Genomic DNA, 24577 nt, shown 5'->3' with positions numbered 1-24577 from the left:
AATACTGAATTTCCCCACGCCTCCAACTCCTCGAGTCCGAAACCTGAACTCCTGATCTTGCTCCCCAAGCTCCCCCGCCCCCACACCCCTCCTCACTGCAGGGAAGCCATCCCCCCCACCTCCCGGATACCCAGACCCCCCAATCCGTCACCAGCTCCTGCCCGCCCTACCTAGGGGACACCCCGCCCCCCTTCACCCCGCGGCTCCCCCCTCCCCCGCCCCACCCCCAGCAAACACGAGGCCGAGGCACGTAAACGCGGCAGCTTCCACACTTTAATCGTTTCTCCCGGGGCAGCTCAGAACTGGATCACTTGTCCCTTCCTCTTCTTGTCCCCTCCCAGCTCGAAGTGCTTGCAGCGCTTGATGGCCAGCATCCTCTTGGACCTGCAGTTGGGCTCCACGCACTCGAGCCGCAGCACGATCTTCTTGGTGGTCTTGGCCTTCTTGCGGAAGATGGGCTTGGTCTGGCCGCCGTAGCCGCTCTGCTTGCGGTCGTAGCGCCGCTTGCCCTGCGCGTACAGAGAGTCCTTGCCCTTCTTGTACTGCGTCACCTTGTGCGGCTGGTGCTTGCCACACTTCTTGCAGTAGGTGCGCCGGGTCTTGGGCACGTTCACCATGATGGCGGCGGCGGCGGCGACGGCGGCGGAGGAGGAGGCGGCTGCGGCGGCGGCGCGGGGCCGGAGCTTCCCAAGTCTGCTTCACGCGGGGCCGGGCTTCTCTTCGGCTTCTCGGACACACCGAGGACGCGGGAGGAGACGGAGGAGACGGACGAGAGTTCTCAGAGAAGAAGCTGCCGGAGCCGAACGGAGCTCAGCGCGCGCCGGCACGAGGCTCACGGGGAGGAAGGGCCGGAGGGCCGGGGCGCAATCCTATTGGCCTGCTCGGGGCGGAAACGGAAGTGGATGTGGATGTTACCCAGGAGGCCGACCGAGTCGGGTGGCCGGAAGGACCTGACTCCTGACGAAAGTGCGGAAATGCTCAGAGGGCGCTCTTCTGCTCCGGGGCCGCCTTTCTTGCGGCGAATGTGCTGTTGGGCTGTCGTCGGGAGCTTCCCCGTGCGCTTGACCGGCGGCGATCGCTGCCGACGGGGGCGGGCTTTGGCCGATTTGCGACAGTTGGTTGGCGTCCCTTGCCCTTCGTCGCCATGGTGATGATGGTCTCGGCGGTGTTGACGGATGTGAACATCCCCTGGGAACGAGGCCTTGAAAACCCGTTGGTTATTGCCTAGGCCCCCATCCCGGGGAGCGCGTGGTCGAGGGCTGTGGGGAGGAGGGAGGCGCCCCCGCCCGCGGGGACCGGAAGTGGCGAGACCTCCGTGCTTGGAGCGCCTTCTTTTTACAAAGTTTAGTCAGTAAGCACTTAATAAACGCCTGCCGCGTATCAGGCATAGTGCTCCTTAAAAAAAAATTAGTTTGTTAATTTTTATTCTTTTCGGTTAACAATCATTAGACTCTCCCTCCCCAAACCCCCTTCACCGTTAACGATCCAGCTTTTTAAGAACCTGGAAAATAAAACCGTCGGAAGTTATTATCACATAATAGAGGAAAACAATAGACGTGGAAAAAACATAGTTTAGGAAAACAACGTCCGCCTTGGCCATCACCGGAGAGGTACGAGTCTGTCTGCATCCTCCCTCCGTCCGCCCGTCTGTCGGACAGGTCTGCCCCGCTTTGCACAGAAGCGTCCCGGGTCCTGGTTACGCAGCCCTCACCGCGGGGGGCCGGCCTCCCCGGCCCTGGGCTCCGCCGCCACCAAGAGCCTGGACAACACTGACGGAGGTGGGAGACCTTTAACTCTGATTTTTGGGGGGTGCCCCTCCTCTCCCCCAGAGTGGTTATAAACGTGTATGACCAAACGGATGAGGTCAGAGTTGCTGAAGCTGGTTCAGGGTGAAAGAATTCACTTAGACGGGGTCCCCTGCAGCCGTTGGGAGCTCGGCAGCCAGAAAGCGGAGGAAGACCTCGGTGCGGGGCGAGCTGTGTTTGTGCAGGGGTTTCAGAGGGGCCCCGCAGTTGTAGAGATTTTAGGGAGGCTAAAGATCAGGGACAGGGTGAGGAGGACGCATGAAAGGTAAGGAGACAGAGGATACGGGAGACGAGGAAGTCTGCGGTCTAGAATGAGGGAAGTGTGATGGTTTCGGGATCCAAGGACAGGGTAGGAGGGCACAGGGTAAATATTAAGGGACCCGAGGGGGACAAAAGCAATTCTTTTGGTACAGCTTGCAGAGAAGTTAGGGGGCTTTAGGGCGCCTTCAGGTTACAGAATAAACTAGGGGCTTCACAAAGTCAACCCTTCATATTATTTTTAGCTCTTAGGGCACTGTTTGTAATCCTCATCAAAATGAGGTAATATTGTAAAGCAAGTGGTCCAGTGCCTGGCCCATAGTAAGTGCTGTATAAATATTAGTTGTTGTTAGTGAGTGGGATAGGTTTAGTGAAGACTTCTCAGATTGTGATTCTCCTCCCAGGGGTGAGGTAAGACCGAGAGGCTCAAGGTTACTATATTTTTAGAACACAATAATTCCATATAAGGATATGAAACTATGTAGTACATTAGGGTCTCAATGATTGGGTAAAGTTTACCTAATTCTTCATTGTCTTCATTTCAAAAGGGATTGGTTAGATTTCGTGTCTAGAATGTAAGATCATATTCTCAGCTAATGAGGATAATGGTCAGTGGGGGAGGAGGGACTTGCGTTAGGGTCTATATAAATCACTGCCTTTTCTTTGTCTTGGGCTTTCCTACTCCTACAGGTTAGCCCTGCTTCTCGAGAATCTAGTAAATCAACTTTCTGTCATCACTTTGAGAGGCCTCTGAGTAATTGATTTATGTAGGGACCTGAGCCATCCCACACATTAGTGAAATAACTGGATGGTCGGTATTGAGCCTTTTCTTTGGGGAAGTCTTTTTGTTTGTTTTTTGTTTTTTTGTTTTTTCTCAGAGCCTTAAGATTTAGAGAGGGAAGTTCTTGTTCAGATGCTTTGCTTTGCCTTTGACACAATCTGTGTAAAATAACATAATTCTTGAAGATTTTCACAAACATTCTCATTTGTAAATTGCTTTAAAAAAAATTGTTTTTTCCATTTTCGACTTAACAGGGGTAGTAATTGTCAGAGGCAGCTTGGTGGCCAAGAAGGCCTGGAGTTTACCATCCTCATCCCCCAAACTACTCCAAATCCAGGGAAAACTTTTGGGTTCATTGGTGCCTATCCCAGGGTTGAGGAACTTGTGACCTCCAGGCTACCTGTGGCCTTCTAGGCCGATGAAGACCATGCCTGCCATCAGAGAGATAATGACATGACTTGCACTTGACTTTGTTTTGAGTGAAGGAGGGCTGTGCAGGTCACCAGCCTCACTTTTCCTCCAGAGCCATCTGAATCCAATGACCAGATATTCATCAGGATGACTGGAGATGACCCAGGATGAGGCAACTGGGGTTAAGTGACTTTCTCAAGGTCACATAGCTGGTGAGTGTCAAGTGTCTGAGGTGAGATTTGAACTCAGGTCCTCCTGCCTCCTGCACTGATGCTCTATCCACTGCACCACCTAGCTGCAGGTCCTTGGGTATAGCCTTTTGATAGAGTCCCAGTTTTACACAACAAATCCTTTTATTAAGGGGAGTTTGAATTTGGTCAAAGGGCAGCACTTGAGGACCTAGATGGCCACATGTGATTTAAGAGGCAACAGGTTCCCTACCCCTGGCCTATCTTATGATCTTAAGGATCGGCTAATCTTTGAACATACAAAGAAAACAAATCAACAACAATTGCATAATTCATAGTTTGGTTTTTAAAGTGCGTATTACATTTAATAAAGTATTGCTAAAACTGCACTGCTTACTTTGGTCCCTTCTGAACTTTTTGGTTTTGTTCTGTATATTTTTTGATGCTTTACTAATACTTTTTTTGTTATTATTGCATGTTTATCTACCAACTAATTCCCACTTACTGGAGAAGCTCTCCGTTGTTTAATAAATAAATATTTCTCATTCTTCAGATGTAATCCATCACTCCTTCTGCCAAGAATTGAGAGAAATAATGTTAGGTTAGTTTTTTCTTTTTAATTAACTTGACCATGAGCATTTCAACTTACAAAAAAGAAGAAAAAAAGACTGCATATGAAACTGTGGACTCCTTTAGATTTAGATTGGGTTTTTTACAGTACATATTATATTTCATATAATATTAACAAACTGTCCTGTCTATTCCAGTTTCCCAACTTCCTTCTGTTGTCTTCTGGGTGTTTTTGTTTATTTACTGCTCTTTTCTTTCTTTTCTTCTTTTCTATTTTTCATTGCTATCACCACTCCCAGGCAACAGTGTAATGGATCCTCCAATATATTGGAGGAAGATGAATTAAAATCATGCTTGTGATACAAGTGAGCTGGTTAAGACCTTTAAATTGTGAGTGCTGTAGGCAAGATGCTGATTTGGATAGGTAGAGTAAGTTTCCTCACTAAGGATATCCCTATTGAAAAGATGGGCCTTTGTTTCAAGAGGAAGTTTGGGGCCATTAAAGGAGTTTTTCAATTCCCTGAGGTCTATCTAACCTGTTCTCTTCCTCTTATTTAGGGCCAGGCCCAATATCTTAATCATTTGCAGTATCTGTCCAAGATAAATACATATGCACAGACACCAACTGGGGTAAAGCCCACCCCTCAAAATGCAGAGGAGTCCAAGCTGAGTTGAAAGCAGAAAAGTTGTGTATTAGGAGGAAAATCAGACCCAAGTGCTGATGCCCCCAGTACAAGGTACAAAAGAAGCCACTGCCTAAGTGATATTTATATTTGAAAACTACAAAGGGGAGGTTCCGAGAGGGGTTAGGGTAAAGAATGGAAAGTCTTTCCCAGGAACAGGTAGAACACAGAAGCAGGATGTTGCGGAACAGTTGACCTCAAGGATAGGTTAGGCCAGTTTGGAAGATATGAAGGGTTGTGTGGGCTTGCAGTTCAGCAAGGCTAGCCATCAAACACCAGCAAAGGCATCTGGGAGTGAGCAAGACTTTGACTCTTTGCACCAAGAGGGATTACTCAGTGTCCAGTACCTGGTAAGGTAACTCAGAAAACACATATATTTACCTCAGGGGCACTTTCACAGGTTGTCCCAAAAGTCTTAGTTCAGTTTTAAGCTAATATTTTTGGGTAAGATACCTTGTACATTGATGGACAACTATTACATGCTGGGTATCTATTCTAAGTTCTAGATTCCATAATCTGGAAATAGATGTTTTTTATCCACTTGGTTTGCATATGTGAATGATTAGACCAAACTCTTTGGAAAGATAATAGATCTTGTCTAGGAGGTTCTGTGAAATTCCAGGGCTTGGATCTAATCATTGTCATTTGCAGAGAGGAGGTCTAGAGGACCTCACCATCTCTAGAGAATCTTTCTTAAATTTTGGTCCTGGTTTGATTTTTGATAGCTATGCTTTCTTCAAATTTGTTTTATCCTGCTTCTCTCTGTTTTAGGAGACAATATTTCTCACAGTCCTCCATCATGTTCTCTGTGAAATTTTGTAAACTGATCTTGCTAGAAGAGAGCCAGAGCCCAGAGACCTAGGCTTAGGTTTTCTTCTGCAGCACTGTAGGAGCAACTTCTTTAATTTTCTTTAACTACAGGAATAAGGTAGTATGCATGGAAGAATTTCACTCCTCATATCCCAGCCACCATGTCCACAGGTAAGGGGAGAGAGGAAGGGAAGAGAGAGAGAAAAAAAGAGACTGACTCAGTAAACCAACCTTAGTGATAATTTTTTAAAAATAGAGGAGGAAAACCAACCAGCACATCTTCATCATCTGACAATATATTGTAATGCTATTTAATGAAGCAAAACATTAAGTATGGACTGATTAGTTTATATGATAGGTGGGGTAGACAACAAAAAGGTAACACCTCTATGCCTTCTGAGACCTTTATAATGTAAATGGGGCTGCCTACACACAGGTGCACAGATAATTACACAAAATGGAATATGAAGAGTGCATAAGAAAATTCAAAAGTGTTACCAGTATACACCCATCCCCAAACCATTTTGAACCCCCAAGACTTAAGAAAAGCCTAAAACATGGATTGACCAATCAGGAGAGACATTTTGGCCCATCTGAGCTTAACCTACCATAATGTTTTGCATGTTCTGGCATAACAGACATACTTTGCTATGCTCTCTGAACCCAAAATGACCCTTCCTGGTTCAGCAACTATAAGGCCAGATGAAGCTGACCAGGAGCATTCTTCTGTTTATGACTACCAAGGACAAGGTACCTTGAACCAGACACTGTCTTGAATAATGGGACTTTTCTGATCTTTTTACCTTTATTTTATGGACATATGCTATGCTATATCATGTCATATTAATGATAAAAGAAACACAAATATCCTGGATGTATAATTTCAATGAGCACTTTAACACTTCTCTCTTATTGTATTTACAACCTATCCAATTAAGAAAATTCCTTTTTCATATTATGATTAACATATATGGAGACTATAATTTTAACTTTTTTATGTCTTTATTAAAAATTTTATCTGGAATTCTAGGCATTATGGCAGCTACCACATTAAACGCTGTTGCTTTTAATGAATCCAGACAGGCAGATGACTGAACAGCTGATGAAATCAGGTCCTGATATTGCTTTGGTTTTTAAGGAAATTGTCATAGAGACACAAATGGGAGAACAGTTGAGATACACTGTCAGAAAGGGTGGAAATGGGACGTTGTGGGTAATTTACAGACCTTAATGCTCTCAAAATGGAAATAACACTGGATTTGGGTTTAGTTTTGCAAAACTAGACCAACTTATGGACAGATAAACAATATAATTATCCCTTTCACATTGAGACTTTCCTCATAGAGGTTTCAATATATCTCAGATTGGCATAAGAAATTAAATGGAAATTTTGAGGGAGTTTTGTGGAAGCCGCAGATGACACACAAAGACCAGCAGACAACACAGAAGTTTAGAAACTCAGAAATCCATAAAATATACACATAGTATTGTATAATATCAACATATTTTATCTTGTAATACCATAAAGATGTTAGACTTTCTGTCGCACAAAGGGAGGGCCAAAAAGTTTTACACAGATTTTCCAGATGGGGGGTGGGGTGCAGAGCCTTTATCCCCTGATACGTGGAAGGCACCACTGTGCTTCAACTTTTAATTTTTTTTAAAAAGAAAATACAGGCACCTTGCAGCTTTAGTTCTCTTTGCATTCAAATTATTTTCCCTACTTCTTAGTTCCTTTGACTTTTTGGCATTCACAACGAGGGATCGTAGAATATTCAGAAATATCTGTAGGATATTACTTTCTAATTGGCATAAGCATAAATCTTTTGCCCCACTCCTATTTAAGGTTATCCTAGTGGAAAAGGAAATAGAAACAAGGGTATGATGTATATCTTGGGCAGCACCTGAAAAAAAATTTTCCTATAAAAAGCATAATTGCTTTTCACAGTATCACACGCTTACCTAGTATGTTCCCTGTAATTGTTTTTCTGATTAGCATTCTTTGGCTACTTGGTATCTCAAAAGATTTGGTTCTAACCCTGACATGTACACGATATTTCAGTTTTAAAAAAAATAACAAAAAAAGTTTAGTTTTTGAGTAAACCAAAGCAAATCTCTCAAAAATTACTGATGCTTTAAAAAATTTTTTTAAAATAAGTTAGGAATATCTGAATACATGTGATCAAGAGGAAAACTAGCAGAAAACTTGATACCTTTCCCCCCCAAAAGACCATGGTCTTTAAAAAATTTTTTTAATTTATGTTTTTAGTTTTCAATATTCACTTTTTACAAACTTTTGAGTTCAAAATTTTCTCCCCCCCTTACCCAAGATCGTGTGCAGTCTGATATAGGCTACACATGTACAATCATGTCAAAGATATTTCCACATTAGTCATTTTGTAAAGATTTAGAACCAAAGGGAGAAACCACCAGAAAGACGATACAAACCAAAAGAAAAAGAAAAAGAAAATAGTATGCATTGATGTGTGTTCAGACCCCATACTTCTTTCTCTAAACGTGAAACGTTTTCCATCATGAGTCTTCCAAAACTGAGATCACGCTCTAGCTAAACTATTGTCGGATTCTTAATAAACTGATGAGTAACTAGACACCTTAAAAATCTAGCCCTTATTTCTATTACTTCGTTGCCTACTATACCGTATTTTAAGTATGTTGCCTGGAATATGAACCTAATTATATCCAATGCTGCACTTCCTAACAGAAATCACGTGTTCTGTTTTTATTTATTCGATTGTCAGGGGAGAGCGCGAACGCAGTCCCCCACTACCACAAATTATGCAGTCGAGTTTCCCGCATTTGGGGAAATCGCAGGGGTCAGCCCATCCGGAGTGCAATGGATAAGCCTCGCCCTGGGGAAACCACCTTCGTGATCATGGAATCACCCCTGCCAGGTAAGTATGCTACAACTTTCCTTGCACGCCCTCTCCCTCACTACACTCACACATTTAGCACACGGTCACTAAGTATAACCGTTTGACATTCTACACAGCAAGTTCCAAGAATGCACACTCCAGAAATCTCAAAAGAATTTCTACATCACAACGTAGCTACGACTCTCTATCCCTCAAATCTGTATTTTTCTGAAAGAATAACTAGCCGGAGAAAATGGCCTCAAATACTCATCTGCATATTGCCCACCCTCTTTTGACGTCATTCACCAAGGCTGCTGGAGAGCACCCTCTAACTGGAAGTAGGGGAAAACTGGTATAAGGAAATGAGTTGGAGCGTGTATGCTTAAGCATTTTCTGATCTTAATGGGATAAAACCAGCATGTTTTTTCTTTGATTTGAATTTTCCTTCTTATCCATCCATTCATTCGTTCCTCCATTCATTTGCCAAGCCCATCAGATTTGGCAGAACCAAACGAGCTGTCCAGTTTCCAGATTCGCCTTCTCTCTCCTCTCCGCTTTGCCGAATCCGGGCTAGCTCAGGTCACGCTTCTTCTAGGAAGCCTTTCCATCCCCACCCTCACCCACCGCCCCAGAACCTGACCTCGAAGTCTGGGACCTGGGCATTACCACTGACCTGGTAACTCCCTGACCGCTCTCCCTGCCTCTCGTCTTTCCCCTCTCCATCCATCCTGCACCCGCGGCCAGACTGGTTTTCCCGACTGTGGCACTCCACTACCCGGAAAACTCCAGTGGTTCCCTTTTGCCACTGGCATAAAATAGAAACTCCTCTGTTGGCTTCGAAAGCTTTTCACAGACTGGCACCCATCTATACATTATTCTGCTTTCTGTTATCTAAACTTCAGCCAAGCTGACACTCCATATCCTCTCTCTATGCCTAACCACAGGAGCCTGGAATGCCCTCTCTCATCACCATCGAATCTTGCTTCGGGATTCAGGTGAGACATCACTTCTACATAAAAACCTTTTCAGATGCCCATTGATTCCAACCTAATGCCCTCCTTCCCCCAAATTATTTTTTATTTTAATTTTGCATTATTATAAAACTGACAAACATCAGTGAACGCAGGCATTTCCAAGTACAAACAAGAAACACCAAATTACCTGTGAAACCAGGAATTGCAGGCTAACCGACCCCCTAAAGCCATCCTCTTTATCAAATAACCTTAAACAAAAGTAACACCTCATGCATTAACCATACCTGGGCCTCTCTGCTATGAAATGGAAAGTCCTCTCTCTCAAAATAACCTGGTAGTTATTTTTTAAAGTAAATTCTGCATATGCCTATTTTTGTATGATATGTCATAGACAACACACAGCTAGAAAGCAAATGAAGCTGATTTTTTAAAAACATTCTATATCAAAACTTGGAAGTTTTGGATCAAAGTGGTTGCTTTGGCAGTCTTTACATTTATTCAAAAGATACTTTGGTTGCCATCAAAAGTCAGTGCTGTGGAGCTGACCTAGAGCCATAAGACACCAGGTGCCAGCACTCCCTGGCTGTCTGAACCTGAACCAGGCACCTAATTTCTCTGGACCAATTTCCTAATTTGTCAGGAGTTACAAGTTCTACCTCACAGGATGGGGCTTTTTTACCCTTAAATTGCCATCTAGCCATAAGTCACTACTCATATGGCAGTGCTTCTGGTTCCAGTTCATGAGACCTGAAGGAAGATCCATCTCCACCTTTTATCATCACATTATCCACATTAATTTCCAATTTTAACATTACATTTATTGTCATCTCGCAAGCTCACTCTTTCAATAGCCTGGAATGGATGAGTAAGCAGAAAAATAAGGCCTTGGTTTTCCCCGCACTTCTTTCCTGTGGAATGGGTCATAAATCAGTGGATCAATTTCTATATCCTTATTGTCATTTACTTTAGACTTTAAATGATAGAGGTAGGAAGACAGCAGGAGAATTTCTTGTTCGGGCCTCTTCTTGCCACTGTGATAAGAGAACTGTGATGGGAAAGAAAAGAACTCTGACTTCTTGAGGAAAGTATGATAAGAAGAGGATATTGGTCTCATCTCTTTTTTTGAGCATCTCAGCCTTGTATCTCGAAGCTTGAAGAAGCCACAAAGAAGCCACAGTTCCTGTTTTGACCAGCTGGCAGATGATCTTATTTTCCTGTTATTTGTTTCTAGTCATGTATATCCCCTTATTTTCCCCTCCTGCTTTCTGTAAAATTCTAATTTTTATATGCTGCTTTTGTATTCACATTCTGCATACGTTCCTGAAACTCATGCCATAGGCCCTCTGACTATGTTTTGTACAGATAGGCCTGCCCCAGTACAATAAAATTCTGCAGATAACTATCTCCAAATTGTTGATTTGGTGACTGACAGCAGTACTTAATCAATGGACCCTCTGAAAATTTTTATATCAAAGTAAACAAGCATTTATTAAGTACCTTCTATGTTTCAGGCACGTCATGCCACACTTCAAAGGAAAGCTGGAATGTGGTCTCCCACTACCACAAATTATACAGTTGAGTCTCCTGCATTTGAGGAAATAGAAGGAGTCAGCCCAACCAGAATGCAATGGATAAGCCTCACTCTAGGAAAACCAGCTTTTTGCAAGACATTTACAAGTATTATCTGGTTTAATCTTCACAATGACTCTGGTAGGAATATTATCCCCATTTTACAGTTGAAGAAACTGAGTCAGAGGTTAAGTGACTAGCCCAGGTCATAAAGCTAAGAAATGTCTGAGGCCAGATTTGAACGGAGGTCTTCCTGATTCCAGGCCTCATCCTCTATCCACTATATCACTTAGCTGCTTACCTAGGAGGAGTCTTCAAAGGAAGAGTTTTCAAAGCTGAAAACCAGTCAAGGCTTGCTGGGATTCTGAATTACTTTCCAAAGTTCCAAGTGTTCAGGGATTAATAATACCCTTGTACAAAGCCCACTCAGAAGTGCTGTTGGGTGTAGAAGTGAATTGGTATCACTCTTTTAGGTTCCTGACAGTGTGGGCTGGTGACTTTAAGTATAAGCACGTGCTTAAGAGTCAGGGAACTTGACTGTAAACCTCAGCTCTGCCACTTACATGCTGTCTGACTTGCAAAATGAAGAGCCAAGGGCAGGAAACCTGCCACTTTGAGGCCGCTTGTAGCCCTCTAGGTCCTCAAGTGCAGTCCTTTGACAGAATCCAAACTTGGAAGAACAAATTGCCTTAACAAAAGGATTTGTTCTGTAAAACGTGAACTGGAGATGTTTCTTTCTGTTTCATTTTGTTTATTCTCAGTGACGATCTCCACCACACCTGGTAGTTTAGGCTGTGGCAATCTTGGAGAGAGGCTTCCAGAAGTGTTATAGTAATCCAAGGCCAGCCAAGAAGCCAGAATGCATGGGACTCGAGATTGAGGAGTGTTTTGGATTGGAAATATAGGACTGTGCTCTGTTGGAACTAAACTAAGCTATGAACCTTATTCCCTTCCCCTCGTCAGAAACTGTCCATGCATGATGACTTCTCACTGGCCCGGATGGCTACAACATCTCACCAGTATCTACAATCTACAAATAGCTGACATTCATTGCTACTTCTCTAAGTGAGACGACTTGCCTTCTTGTCCTGATGGGTGACTTTATAATTCCATTTGGTTTACCCTGGCGCTGCTGGAGAATTTCAGTGTGCCTTTTGTAGAAAAGGACACTTTTTGTCTAGACCCCAATTGGATAATCTTGTATGCTGAGAGAATCATTTGAAGAGTTTCTATCAATGATAGTTTTCTCATCTGAAAAAAAAGTAACCCCTAGTTTCCCCAAATGCCTATGAGGAGAGCTCCATGTAGTTTGAAAAGCTCTGGGTAGACTGGATTTCCTTCTGAGATAGGAAGCCAATTTTCTTGGCTGCTCTTTGTTTCTACTTTTACTTGTGGATTGAAAAAAAGCCCTGAGGCTAAAACTAAGCAAACAGAGATATCTGCCGATTGTTTTAAAATTTGGAGATTGGAGATTTACTAGCACAAACCAGCTGACATGGTTTCACAATTTTCTCCAACTGGGGAATAAGGATATTCTGTCTCTTCCATTATGACCATTGATTGATCAGGGTAGAGAAAGTGTGGAGTGAAGATTTCAATACTGGAGTACTATTTGAATGGCAGAAAGTAGTATCATCAGGAAAGATCCAGGTCTAATTAACTCAAAGTCAGTGACAATTACATATCAACCACTATAAATTCCATGACGGTGGACAATTAATAAAAGTGGCATATTAAGTTTATCAGAATATTTTGGTGGGGCAAGTAATCACTAAAATAGTAGAGGCCTGCATATTAAATGCTCCCACAGACAGGGGTTTTGAGTAAATCTTCAATGAGTATAAGAAGATAGAAGGAGTGAGAATGGAAAAGGTTTAAAATAAAATCAAGTTTGTTAATTATGGGGCAGGCATTCCAGAGGCACAGTGGAATAGGTGGGCAGATATGAAATAGGACTTTGTGGAGAAAGGGCTGAGGAGTATGTCTATGAAGCAGTAGACAGTTGGGGAGAGGGTAACAAACCTTTCTGTCTGGAGTTCACCATCATAAAGATGGAGGGAGTAAAAGGGGGTGGGAGAATGTTAACCACTGGGAAGCTGAGATCAAAGCAAATTTTGGAATTATCATAAAATTGAAATGATCCCTAACAGTTTCCTTCAATAAGCTACCTGTTTAAATCAAGTCTTGTCATTAGCAGTGACTCTTGTGGGAAGTTCTTTTATTTCTCCTCATTGCCATTTGGTGCTTATTAGACAAGATAAGACACAGTTAATAGTATTCATTTCATTATCGACCAGGAGGAATTGGATCATGGTTTCCAGATAGGCATGGTGTATTCAAAAATAAGACTGTGTTGAAATACCATCTGCTATGTGTTGTAAAAGTCTGTGTGAGGACAAAAGCTAATGCCATAATATGTGTAGAAGGCCGTGTCCAAATTAGCTTTGATGCATGGTTCAAGTTGGCAGCCATTTATATGACTAGCACTAGAGAAGCTCCTTTGCTATGTAGAAGAAGCAGATAAATGGTATACTGTGAGTTTAGACCAGGAATAGAGAACTACAGGGTTGTATAAATAAAAACTCTCAGGTTGGCAAGGACAGGATAAACTTGACAGATCCTACCTTGCAGGGGAGGCCTCTATTATTTTAGTGATTACTTGCCCCACCAAAATATTCTGATAAACTTAACCTTAGAGAAAAACATTATCCCACTGAGATAAACCTTGTATTTGATAACTCTTCAGACTCCAAGGATAATGTACTAAACCCCAAGGTTAATGTATTCTAACCCAAGGTTTACACATTCTCTCTCAAATCACCTGACATCTTGTCCCTATTACTTAACCTCTCAAATTAGGAAAGTGGTTGAGTGGTTTTTTTTAGTGGCTCTTTTTGCTGTGCAGTGATTTTGCTCTATGTCTATTTTAAGCCCTATGTATGTGTATATCTTCCATTGTTTGGGTCGTTGCTATCTATTTGCTAACTGGCTCTCAGCTGATGCTAATCAGACTTTATACTTCCAGCGTTGTCTCCTGATTTATTGACTTTCAGTCAAACACACCAAGGTAGAAAGAATTGTTCTCTGGGAGGATCCTAGCACCTCCGAGTAGAGGAATTCCTCAACAGTTGCAGATACTGATGTATTATTGGTATTTCATTTCTTAACTAAGTTGACCATGGAACTCTTCTGAGCTTGAAGTATACCGACAACTCATAAATACTGGTCCATATGTTTTGGGTTCATGCAATATCCCTAGCGTAAAGGGGAAATTTTGGAGTAATACATTTTTAGGATGAAAAGTTGTCCCATGTAATATGTTAGATGCATGTTTTTTAATGATTAAAGTTATAAGAGGCTATATATTGCTAACATCACAATTTTTATCACAGAATTCTGGAGCACCAGGGGAAGGGATCGGGGTTCTGCAGGCTAGTCTGGTAAATTGTGAGTTAAGACATTGTTTCCTATAAAAATGCAAATACCCTGGAAAGGGGAGCACACTAAATTAGCATTAATGATAACAACAGTGTGAATTAGTTTATTATTTTAATTGTTGACTGATATTGTTTGTGTTTGTCCATTCTAGAAAAGGACTATGACATCAAGGTGATGACATGACTTACAGTTGACTTTGATTTGAGTGAGGGAGGGCTGAGCAAGGTAACTAACCTCACCTTCTTCTCCTGAGTCATCTGGGTCCAGTGGTATGATATTCATCAGGACCACTGGAGATGGCCCCGGGTGAAAGGTGAGACCCTGGCCCTTTTAGGCTTAGGTCTTATTACAATCTTACTTTGAGTGAGATACACCCATTCAATGAATAGGCTTCTTTAAGTTACTCAAGGAATGGTCCCTTTAGTAAAAAAAAAAAAATCAAACTGGGAGGGAAGACCTTCAGGGTTCCAGGGTAAAAGAGAAACAATTGCTATTTAGTTATATAGTTGTTGTCCTTCATCTTTGAAGAGGACCAAAATGACATCACCATTGTAAAGTGAAATTTCAGTGTGTCTTACTGTGGCTGATCAGACCAATACGAGCTTGGAATGCTCTACCACAGGTTAGGCACAGATAGTCCGTATGAGTATTTGGGGTGGATATCTTGCATTTACTTTGTGCTGTCTCAATTCTGCTTTGCTCAAAGAGCACAGCACTTTTTCTTATGTGAGAATGCCATGCGGAGTGATCTTGTGCTAGTGTCTCCCATGTTGCCAATCAAATCCAAAGTTCTCGAGAGAGACCTTGAGAGTGTCCTTGTATTGCTTTTTCTGGCCACCATATGATCTCCTGCCCCATGCAAGTTCTCTATAAAATAGTCTTTTTGGCAAATGGACATTTTGCATTCAAACAACGTGGCCAACCCATCAGAGTTGCGCTCTCTAAAGCATAGTTTGAATACTTGGCAATTCACCTAGAGCAAGAACTTCAGTGTCTGGTAACTTATCCTGCCAGGTGATCCTCAGAATCTTCCTAAGACAGTTCAAATGGAAGCAATTCAGTTTCCTGGCATGGCGCTAGTAGACCATCCATGTTTCACAAGCATACAACAATGAGGTCAGCACAATGGCTCTGTAGACCTTCAATTTGGTAGTCAGTCTAATACCTCTTCTCTCCCAAACCTTTCTTCAGAGCCTCTGAAACACTGAGTTAGCTCTGGCAATGCATGTATCAACTTCATTGTCAATGTTTACATCCCTGGAAAGTGCACTACCAAGGTAACTGAATTTATCCACAGCATTCAGAACTTCTCCATTTATTGTAACCGATGGTTCCACGTATGGATGGTGTGGTGGTGGCTGATGGAGCACCTGTGTTTTTTTGGTGTTAATTATTAGGCCAAAATTAGCACAGGAAGCAGAGAAATGATCCATATTTTGTTGTATCTCAACTTCAGAGGCTGCATTGAGTGCACAGTCATCTGTAAACAGAAAATCATGCACCAGCACTCCCTCCACTTTGGTCTTGGCTTGTAGCCTTTTCAAACTGAAGAACTTACCATCAGTACAGTGGTTGAACTTGATGCTGTGTTCGTCTTCATCAAAAGCATTTGTCAATATGGCTGAAAACATCATGCTAAAAAGCATGGCAGCAAGCACACAGCCCTGTTTCACTCCTTTGGTGACTGGGAAGGCATGAGAGCTTTGTCCATTATCTAGAACCCGGGCAAACATGCCATCATGAAACTGATGTACAATATTGATGAACTTCTCTGGGCAACCAAATTTTGACGTAATTTTCCATAAGCCTTCAAGACAAAAGACATTTAGTTAAATACAAGGTATCTGAAGGAGGGAAAGAAATCATGTATGTGGGAAAAAATCTGAAACATTATTAATATTTTAAATGATGACCGAAAGAACACCAATAACTCCTAAACTTACTTTCTCATCTGTACAAATCTTTATGATGCTTAACTATGCAGTTAGGAGATTGGCTCGTCAGTCTACAAACATTTATTGTAAGTTTTCTGTGTCCAGGCATTGTGCTAAGTATTGGGGATACAGAGAGGCAAAAACAGTTCCTACCTTCAATTGATAGAAGGAAATTTCAGAGGGGAAAGCAATAGCAGCTGCGGGAGGGGAGGGAAACATCCTCTTGCCAAGGGTATCCTTGATTAAGGTAGTAGTAGAGAAGCAGCAGCAGCAGCAAGATTGTGGCATCGTGCATAGGGTACTGGGTCTGGAGACCTGAATTGAAATTGGATGTCAGACACTATTAGCTGTTCTCCTCTGCAAGTCACTTAACCTCTGTTTTCCTTAATCCTCTGGAGAAGGAAATGGCATACCATTCCAGTATATTTGTCAAGAAAATCCCATAGACAATATGGTCCATGGGTTCATGAAGAGTCAGAAATGACTGATCAACAACAAAAGAAAAAGCAAATAGAAAATCATGGAAAGCAAAAACATTTTACTAAGTAAAAAATAAGTCATTAACAATAGGTGTTCCTAAACTGGCCTATAAAGATGGTCGTATTGAAAGGAGGAAAAGACTAAGATGTGATTGGGCTAATACTTTCCTAGTTTATATCTTTCCTTGAAAAACGTCTTGTGTCCTGAGTTGTGTTATAAGCTGTCGGAGGCTTTAGGCACAAGCCTGTACCAAAGCATTGGACTGTAATGACTCTATGTCAGTGATACCACACTGCATGCCCACCACAGTGTAAATTCTGTGACATTTAGTGAAAGTGGCAACAATCCATTAGGTATTCCAGCTGATAGGGGTTTGAGTAAGTCCACTGCATACAGCTAGGTGATACAGTACATACAGCATTGGGCTTGGAATAAGGAAGATTCGTCTTCTAGAGTTCAAATCCAGTCTCCAACACTTACTAGCTGTGTGAACCTGGGCAAGTCACTTAATCCTCATGGTCTCAGTTTCCTCATCTGTTAAATGAGCTGGGGAAGGAAATAGAAAACCATTTCGGTGTCCTTGCTAAGAAAACCTCAAATGAGATAATGAAGAATCAGACACACCTGAAATGACTGAACAGCAGCAACAAATCTACTGCCAAAATTTCCACGGAATTTAAGAAAAGCAGCAATAGCACAGGAACATTATGGCACAATATTAAATAATAAGAGGTGATAGGTGTCTGTGTGAATTAGGAGAGTGGGTTATATGGGTAACCTTAAAACATGCATGTTGTTCATGAGAGTAGGGACCCAGGACTCTCTTGCCAGCTCCTTAACAATATTATGGTGTGGAATTGGCTCCTGTTGGACAAACTGCTATGTTAGATGGTCTTGTTTATGAAATTATATATGACTGTCAGCAAGTCACTCAGTTTCTTTGGGTCTCAGTTGCCTTATGTATAAGATGGTAGAGTTGGAGTAGATAATCTCTACGTAGACTTCCAGCTACAACTTTATGATGCTATGTTCACAACAGTGGTAGAGATGGGTATGGAGAGCAAGATGCATATTTAGATTTGAAAGGGGGGGCAAATGGAAGACTGTTCAGACATCTTTGGGACAATTTGACACAGGGGCATGCCACTTACATTTTGCAAAGTCTTTACAGCTGTGGTTGTTGTTTAAAACACTTTAGGAAATCAAAGTTTTTAGGATCTGCTGGAATAGAGGATGTGGGATGACACTTTAATTTTATCCCAAGACCCTTGCCAATATCTTACCTTGAACTGAAAAAAAAATCTCCTGGTATCTGCAATAGAACTTCCACATTGGAGAAATTGAAGTTCATGTAGAAGGAACTAGAGTCTGGGATCATGATGGAAGGGGATCAATGTGAATGGAGGCAATGCTAGATTAGGAGGTACACAGGATCACAAAGGGCTGCCAATAATTTTTGAGCTTTGTGGGTTACTATTACTACGTTGTCATACTTTTCAGCCCTGATTGCAGCTCTCATTGATTTTCTCTGACACTGAACATTTTAAAATTTTTATTTTACTTTATGTCTCTTTATTGGATTCTTGCTGCTAGGAAGGCTTCCAGGAGATTGAAAAGATAGTTCACCATGGTTCTGGGACCCATGAAAGAAATGCTTTTTTGTTCTGGAGATGAATGCCTCTGATCTGGTAGGTGCTTCCTTATCCAAAGCTGGGTCCTTTAGAAAGGTACTTTGGCTCTGTTTTGTTTTGTTTTTTAAATGGCAGGTGTGTGTGTGTGTGTGTGTGTGTATGTGTATGTCTGTGTCTGTGTGTCTGTGTCCATGTGTGTGCTCATGTGCACAAGTATGTGCGCACAGACACATACACAAACTGGACTTTTATGTTCAATTTTTGGTGACATGTGTCTGGACAGACTTCAAGAATATTCACTGATAAACTTAAGAATATCCAGAGGAAGGTGACCAAGATGCAGAAGGGTCTGGAGATCATGCAATCCAAAGACTGACTCAAGGAACTGGAGATGTTCAATATGGAGAAAAGGAGGCTTACAGGGTGGAAAGGGATGATTTTGTAGATAGATACACACATATATAAATATACATACTGTGTGTACATTTTATTTTTAACAACAAAATTAAAGGGATAATATAGGAAAATGGGCTAGATTTATTTTGCTTGATTCCAAAGGGCATAAGCAGAAATAAAATGAGTAAAAGCTATAGAGAAAGAGATTTGGGCTTAATGTATTTTAAAACATTGAACAATTAGAGATGACTTAAAGTGGAATGTGCTTCCTTGCAGAGTAAAGGTTCCTTCTCACTGGAGGTTTCCAAGCGGAGACTGGTTGACCTTTCAGTAGAATTAAACACCTTGAGGGTAGGGACTGTTTTCATTTTTGTCTTTGTATATCCAGAGCATAGTACAATAAAATAAACAATTAACTAATGCTTTTTGAATTGAATTAAAAATTTTCAAAGATGTTGTTGGAATAATTCTAAATCAGCTAGGGATTGGACTAACTGGTGTCTGAGGTTCCTCCCAAATTTGAGATTCTTTGATTTTCTGACCTTATGCAATGAATTTTCTCCCATCTCCACCCAAAGCAAGAAAATATTCTGCCTACATGACCTGATATCTCACTTCACATTTATGTTATGCCTCCAATTTATATTATGGTTTTAGTTCACTCTGTTCCTCATTCTTTTTTTTTTTTATTTTATTATTAGTATTTTTTAATGTTTAACAATCACTGCCATACAATTGAGATTTTATCCCCTCCACACCTACCCCCCACTACCCCCCTCCTTCCCCACGACTGCATACAATTCTGTATAGGTTCTACATATACTTTCCTATTGAGTATATTTTCACTATAGTCATGCTATGTAGTCAGACTAAAATAAATGAAAGAAATCATATAACAAATCAAAACATGATACACAAACACATACACATACTCTGTTCCTCATTCTTAAGCTTAAGGCAGGGGTGGGGAACCTGCAGCCTTGAGGCCACATGTGGTTTTCTAGGTCCTTGGGTGCAGCCTTTTGACTGAATCCAAGTTTTACAGAACAAATCCTTTTATTAAGGGGATTTGTTCTGTGAAGTTTAGATTCAGTCAAAGAACTGCACTTGAGGACCTAGAGGGCCACATGTGACCTTGAGGCTGCAGGTTACCCACCCCTGCCTTAAGGTTCATGTCTCCACTGAGTATCATTCAGAATATGATAACATCTCTACACACCTGCTAATAATAATGATAACAGTGTAATATATTACTATACATTACATTATATACATTGCTTCAGTGCTTTGAGGCTCATGCAGTGGTTTTCTTACAACAATCTCATGAAATAAACAGTGTAGCTTTCACCATCAGGATAACTGGTTGGTCCTTCTGCGCACAGTGGAATTTTGCTATAAAAACTCAATCCATTTCTCCATCTTGAAGACTCTCTTCCATTCCAAGAGCAGATTTCATCTTTGTTTCTTTCCTAAACTCATTCCATGCACACACTCATTCCTGGTGCCAACAATAGATGTGGACTTTGTAAAGCTGGAGGTCATACAGGCCAGCCTGCAAGCTATGGTGTGCACAGCTATAGAGAGGTACAGAAAGTAAACCGATACACATAGAATCCAGGGGAGCCTTGGCATGAAGGAGACCAAGATCCATTGAACACATGAAACTGTTTTATGTAAGAGCTTCCAGGAAGTTGATAGATTGAGCATTAGGACACTTTCCAATATTTCAATGTCCATCCACTAGGGCAAAGGATACTTCAAGTATGAGAAGTCCAGGAGTGAAGTAAACTTCTAGGAAAAAGAAGTTTTTGTGCCATGGTAGACAAAGTCCTGAGTGTTGGTAGTGCAACCTGAGGAGAAAGGCAGGTAGGTTTTAGAAGGCATTTTTTGGGAGGTAGGGGTGAGGTGGGGGTGAGAAAAAATATTGCCACAACTGAGGAATCTGGAGCTGCTGACCATAGTTGCAAAGAAAACACAACTTTTGACCTATTCTGATGTTGCTTATAGATAAAACAGACTGAGCTCAGGCCCTTGAATTAGCATTTCTTAAATTGCCCTTTAAGCTGATTATGTTGGAAGGAAGGAGAATAGAAGGACATGTGACCTTGCTATGGCATAGCCCTGTAGCTGTGGAGAATTTGGTTATCTGGCTGGCTTTCGTGTTGCTCAGTGGATAGAGTGTCAGCACTGAAGATTTATCTTCCTGAGTTCAAATCTGGCTTCAGACAGTTAGGTGACCCTTGGGTAAGTCATTTAACCCTGTTTGCCTCAATTTCCTCATTTGTAAAATGAACCAGAAAAGGAAAGGGCAAACCACTCCAGTCTTTTCGCCAAGAAAATTCTAAATTGGATCACCAAGAATCAGACATGACTGAAAAACGACTAAACCACAGTGGTGTTGTGGGTGTCAGAGAAAAAACTCTTGAGCATTTAGTTTTTACAGGCTTCTTGAGGTCTTAGGCATTTAATAGACTAAAGAACCAGGCAGGGATGACCCTGTATCATAAGGTTAGTGACTGTAGAATTCTTGTCAATATTTTTGAGTCCTTCCCTATTTTTTCAGATATGTCTGGGTCAGAGGTTGTGAGACCCTGGCCATCAGGAGCCACAGGATCCTAACAATATGGTGTGAATGGAGGGGTGCTAGTAAAAAGTATCCCTCCCATCATTGTTTCCCCACTTCCGCCATCCCTCAACTTAACTTAGTGACCTGTCAGAGGACCTGGTTTTTCTGAAACCATCTTCTTCGTCATTTCTTACAGCGTAATAGTATTTCATACCACAATTTATTCAGCCATTCCCCAATTGATGGACATATCCTGAAATTCAAATTCTTTGCCACCACAAAAAGAGCTGCTATAAATATTTTTGTACACATAGGTCCTTTTCTTCTTTCTTTAATCTCTTTGTGCTACAGACCTAGTAGTGATTGATATTGCTGAGTCAAATGGTGTGCAAAGTTGGATTGTCCTTTGGGCATAGTTCCAAATTGTTCTCCAGAATTTCTAGACCAGCTTACGACAGTGCCTTGATGTATCTGTTCTTCCACATCCCTTCCAACATTTTTTATTTTCCCTTTCTGGCATGAGGTGGTACTTCAGAGTTATTTTAATTTGTATTTCTCTAATCAATAATGATTTAAAGCATCTTTTCACGTGACTTGATAGCTTTTATTTCTTCTTCTGAAAACTGCCTTCATATCCTTTGACCATTTATCAACTGGGATAACTTTTTTTTAAATTATACATTTGGCTCAGTCTTCTATACATTTGGGACATGTGGCCTTTATTAGAGAAATTTACTACTCCCCCCTTTTCCTTTTTCTTCTGATTTTGACTGTATTGGTTTTGTGCGTACAAATACTCTTTAATTTCAAGTAATCAAAATTATCCATTTTTTTACTTCCCATGATCCTCTCTATCTTTCGTTTGGGCAAAAACTCTTCCATTATTCAAAGATCTGATAGGTAAATTATTTTCATGCTTCTCTAATTTACTTATGATATCGTACTTTATGTCTAAAACATGTACCTATTTTGACCTTATCTTGGTATATAGTGTTAGAAGCTGGTCTATGCCTAGTTTTTGCCAAAGTGCTTTCTAGTTTTTCCAGCAATTTTTGTCAACTAATGAATTCTTGTCCCCAAAGCTTGAATCTTTGGGTTTATCACACAGTAGATTACTAAGATCATTCACTATTATGTAATGTATACCTATATGCACTATACAGATACCACACACACACACACACACACACACACACACACACACACACAGCGTCTCTGTTTCTCAGTACTGTTAGTACTGATTATCATGTGCTCCCTTGCATCATTGGTTATCTTTTCTTACACTTATGTTTTTTTCTCTATGTTAGAACTTCCTTGAGGCTAAAGTCTCATACTTTCTAATGAATGGCCCACCTAGATCACAGAGTCATAAATCTTGTTGGTGTGCCTGAAAGAAAAACTATGAGACAGTTTCTAATCAGTTTTTTAAAAAATTTTCCAGCATCTCTATTTCTTAGCACTGTTAGTATTGTTTTGATGATTACCACTTTGTAAAATAGTTTGAAATCTGACACTTCTAGGCTGCCCTCCACATTTTTTTCATTGATTTCATTAATATTCTTGTTCTTCTGTTCTTGCAAACGAATTTTGTTTTTTTCTAGATCTGCACAATAATTCTTTGGTAGTTCAATTGGTAAGGCACTGAATAAGTAAATTAATTTAGGTAGAATTGTCATTTTTGTTATATTGACTCAGTTTGCCCATGAGCAATGGATATTTCACCAATTGTTTAGATCTCTCTTTATTTGTCTGAAAAGTTTTTTGTAATTGTGTTCATATAGTTCCTAGATTTGTCTTGGAGGTAGACTCCTAAATATTTCATATCGTCTGCAGTTATTTTAAATGGAATTTTTCTGTCTCTTCCTGTGACTTTTTGTTGGCAATATACAAAAATACCAAAGATTTATGTGGGTTTATTTTATATGCTGAAACTTTGCAAAAGTTGCTCATTGTTTCAACTACTTTTTTAGTTAATTCTTTAGGGTTCTCTTAAGTATACCATTATGTCATCTGCAAAGAGTGATAATTTTGTTTCCTTGTTGCCTATTCTCATTCCTTCAATTTCTTTTTCTTGTCTTGTTATAGGTAGCATTTCAAGTACAATATTGAATAATAGTGGTGATGATGGACATCCTTGCTTCATCCCTGATATTACTGGGTGTAGCAGACGGCCTGCGTCCCTACACGGCTCGGTGAAGTGGTTGAAGAAAAGAGACATAGGAAGCGGGAAAAGATAGACCAGTTCCGTTTATTGATCTGAGGGTCAAGGTATTTATAGACAGAAACTGCAAGCCTACATGACATTCTGCTCATCTCTAGTCCCAGTGATTTGGCCAGTCTTATTGTCTTTAAAGACTGTTAGCCTAGAGGCCATATATTTTACATATCCCTTGTTTTCTGTTTGTCTCACGGAGACAGCAACATCTGGGGAGCATGGAGAGCCATTCCGGATGATAATGGGCACAGTCTCAAAGAACAGTTTCCCCGAAGGTCTTTCCTGATCTTGTCAACAGCACTCCACCCTGGCCCTCAACAATTGGGAAGTCTTCAAGTTTATCCCCATTACAGATAATGTTTTCCAGTGGTTTTAGAGAGATAATTCTTATCATTTTAAGAAAGACTCTATTTATTTCTATGCTTTCTAGTGTTTTTTAAAAAATAGGAATGGATTTTTTGTGTCAAAAGCTTTTTCTGCATCTATTGAGATGATCATATGATTTTTGTTATTTTGTTATTGACATGGTCATTTATGCTGATAGCTTCATTCCCTTTGATTTGATGATTTTTTTGTTTAACAGAAGTCTTATTAAAAAAAATTTCTAGGCTAGTTTGTACTCAAAGATACCTCTCTCTCTGCTTCTCTCTTGCATTGAAAATTTAAAAAAATCTGATTAGAAACTGTCTCAGAGTTTTTCTTTCAGGCACACCAACAAGATATATGACTCTGATCTAGGTGAGCCATTCATTAGAAGGTATGAGACTTTAGCTTCAAGTAAGTTCCAACATAGAGAAAAAACATAAGTATAAGAAAAGATAACCAATGATGCAAGGGAGCATATGATGAGTGTTAAATGGGTGATCCAAACAATAAGTACATTCAGAGGCTGAAGAAAGGCAAGATCAGTGTCAGCTTGGATGATCAGGAAGGTTTCCTGTAGATGATAGGACGATGTATATCTTGAGAATGTCAGGATTACTGAGGAGAATACA

General features: G+C 40.9%; 1 protein-coding gene, 1 long non-coding RNA gene and 1 other non-coding gene across 3 annotated transcripts; 1 reads left to right on the top strand and 2 right to left on the bottom strand.

Moving 5' to 3' along the window:
- Positions 1-253: 253 nt before the first annotated feature.
- Positions 254-1401, bottom strand: LOC140506366 (large ribosomal subunit protein eL42). The gene has a single exon (XM_072613496.1). It carries the CDS (start codon positions 615-617, stop codon positions 297-299), a length of 321 nt encoding a protein of 106 aa, XP_072469597.1. The 5' UTR covers positions 618-1401; the 3' UTR covers positions 254-296.
- Positions 1402-8262: 6861 nt separating this feature from the next.
- Positions 8263-8426, bottom strand: LOC140509341 (U1 spliceosomal RNA). Its single transcript, XR_011968671.1, has one exon. It is a non-coding gene; the product is annotated as a U1 spliceosomal RNA (small nuclear RNA).
- Positions 8427-9320: 894 nt separating this feature from the next.
- Positions 9321-24265, top strand: LOC140506368 (uncharacterized). The gene is made up of 4 exons (XR_011967901.1): positions 9321-9374; positions 18368-18462; positions 19078-19152; positions 23453-24265. It is a non-coding gene; the product is annotated as an uncharacterized lncRNA (long non-coding RNA).
- The last annotated feature ends 312 nt before the right edge of the window (positions 24266-24577 follow it).

The sequence above is a fragment of the Notamacropus eugenii genome, chromosome 5, assembly GCF_028372415.1.
Source record: "Notamacropus eugenii isolate mMacEug1 chromosome 5, mMacEug1.pri_v2, whole genome shotgun sequence".
Lineage (NCBI taxonomy): Eukaryota > Metazoa > Chordata > Mammalia > Diprotodontia > Macropodidae > Notamacropus > Notamacropus eugenii.
This window is presented reverse-complemented; position numbering and strand designations above follow the sequence as displayed.

Excerpts from the sequence above, each read along its gene's own strand:
- LOC140506366 (XM_072613496.1), bottom strand. The coding sequence starts at position 617 with ATGGTGAACGTGCCCAAGACCCGGCGCACCTACTGCAAGAAGTGTGGC.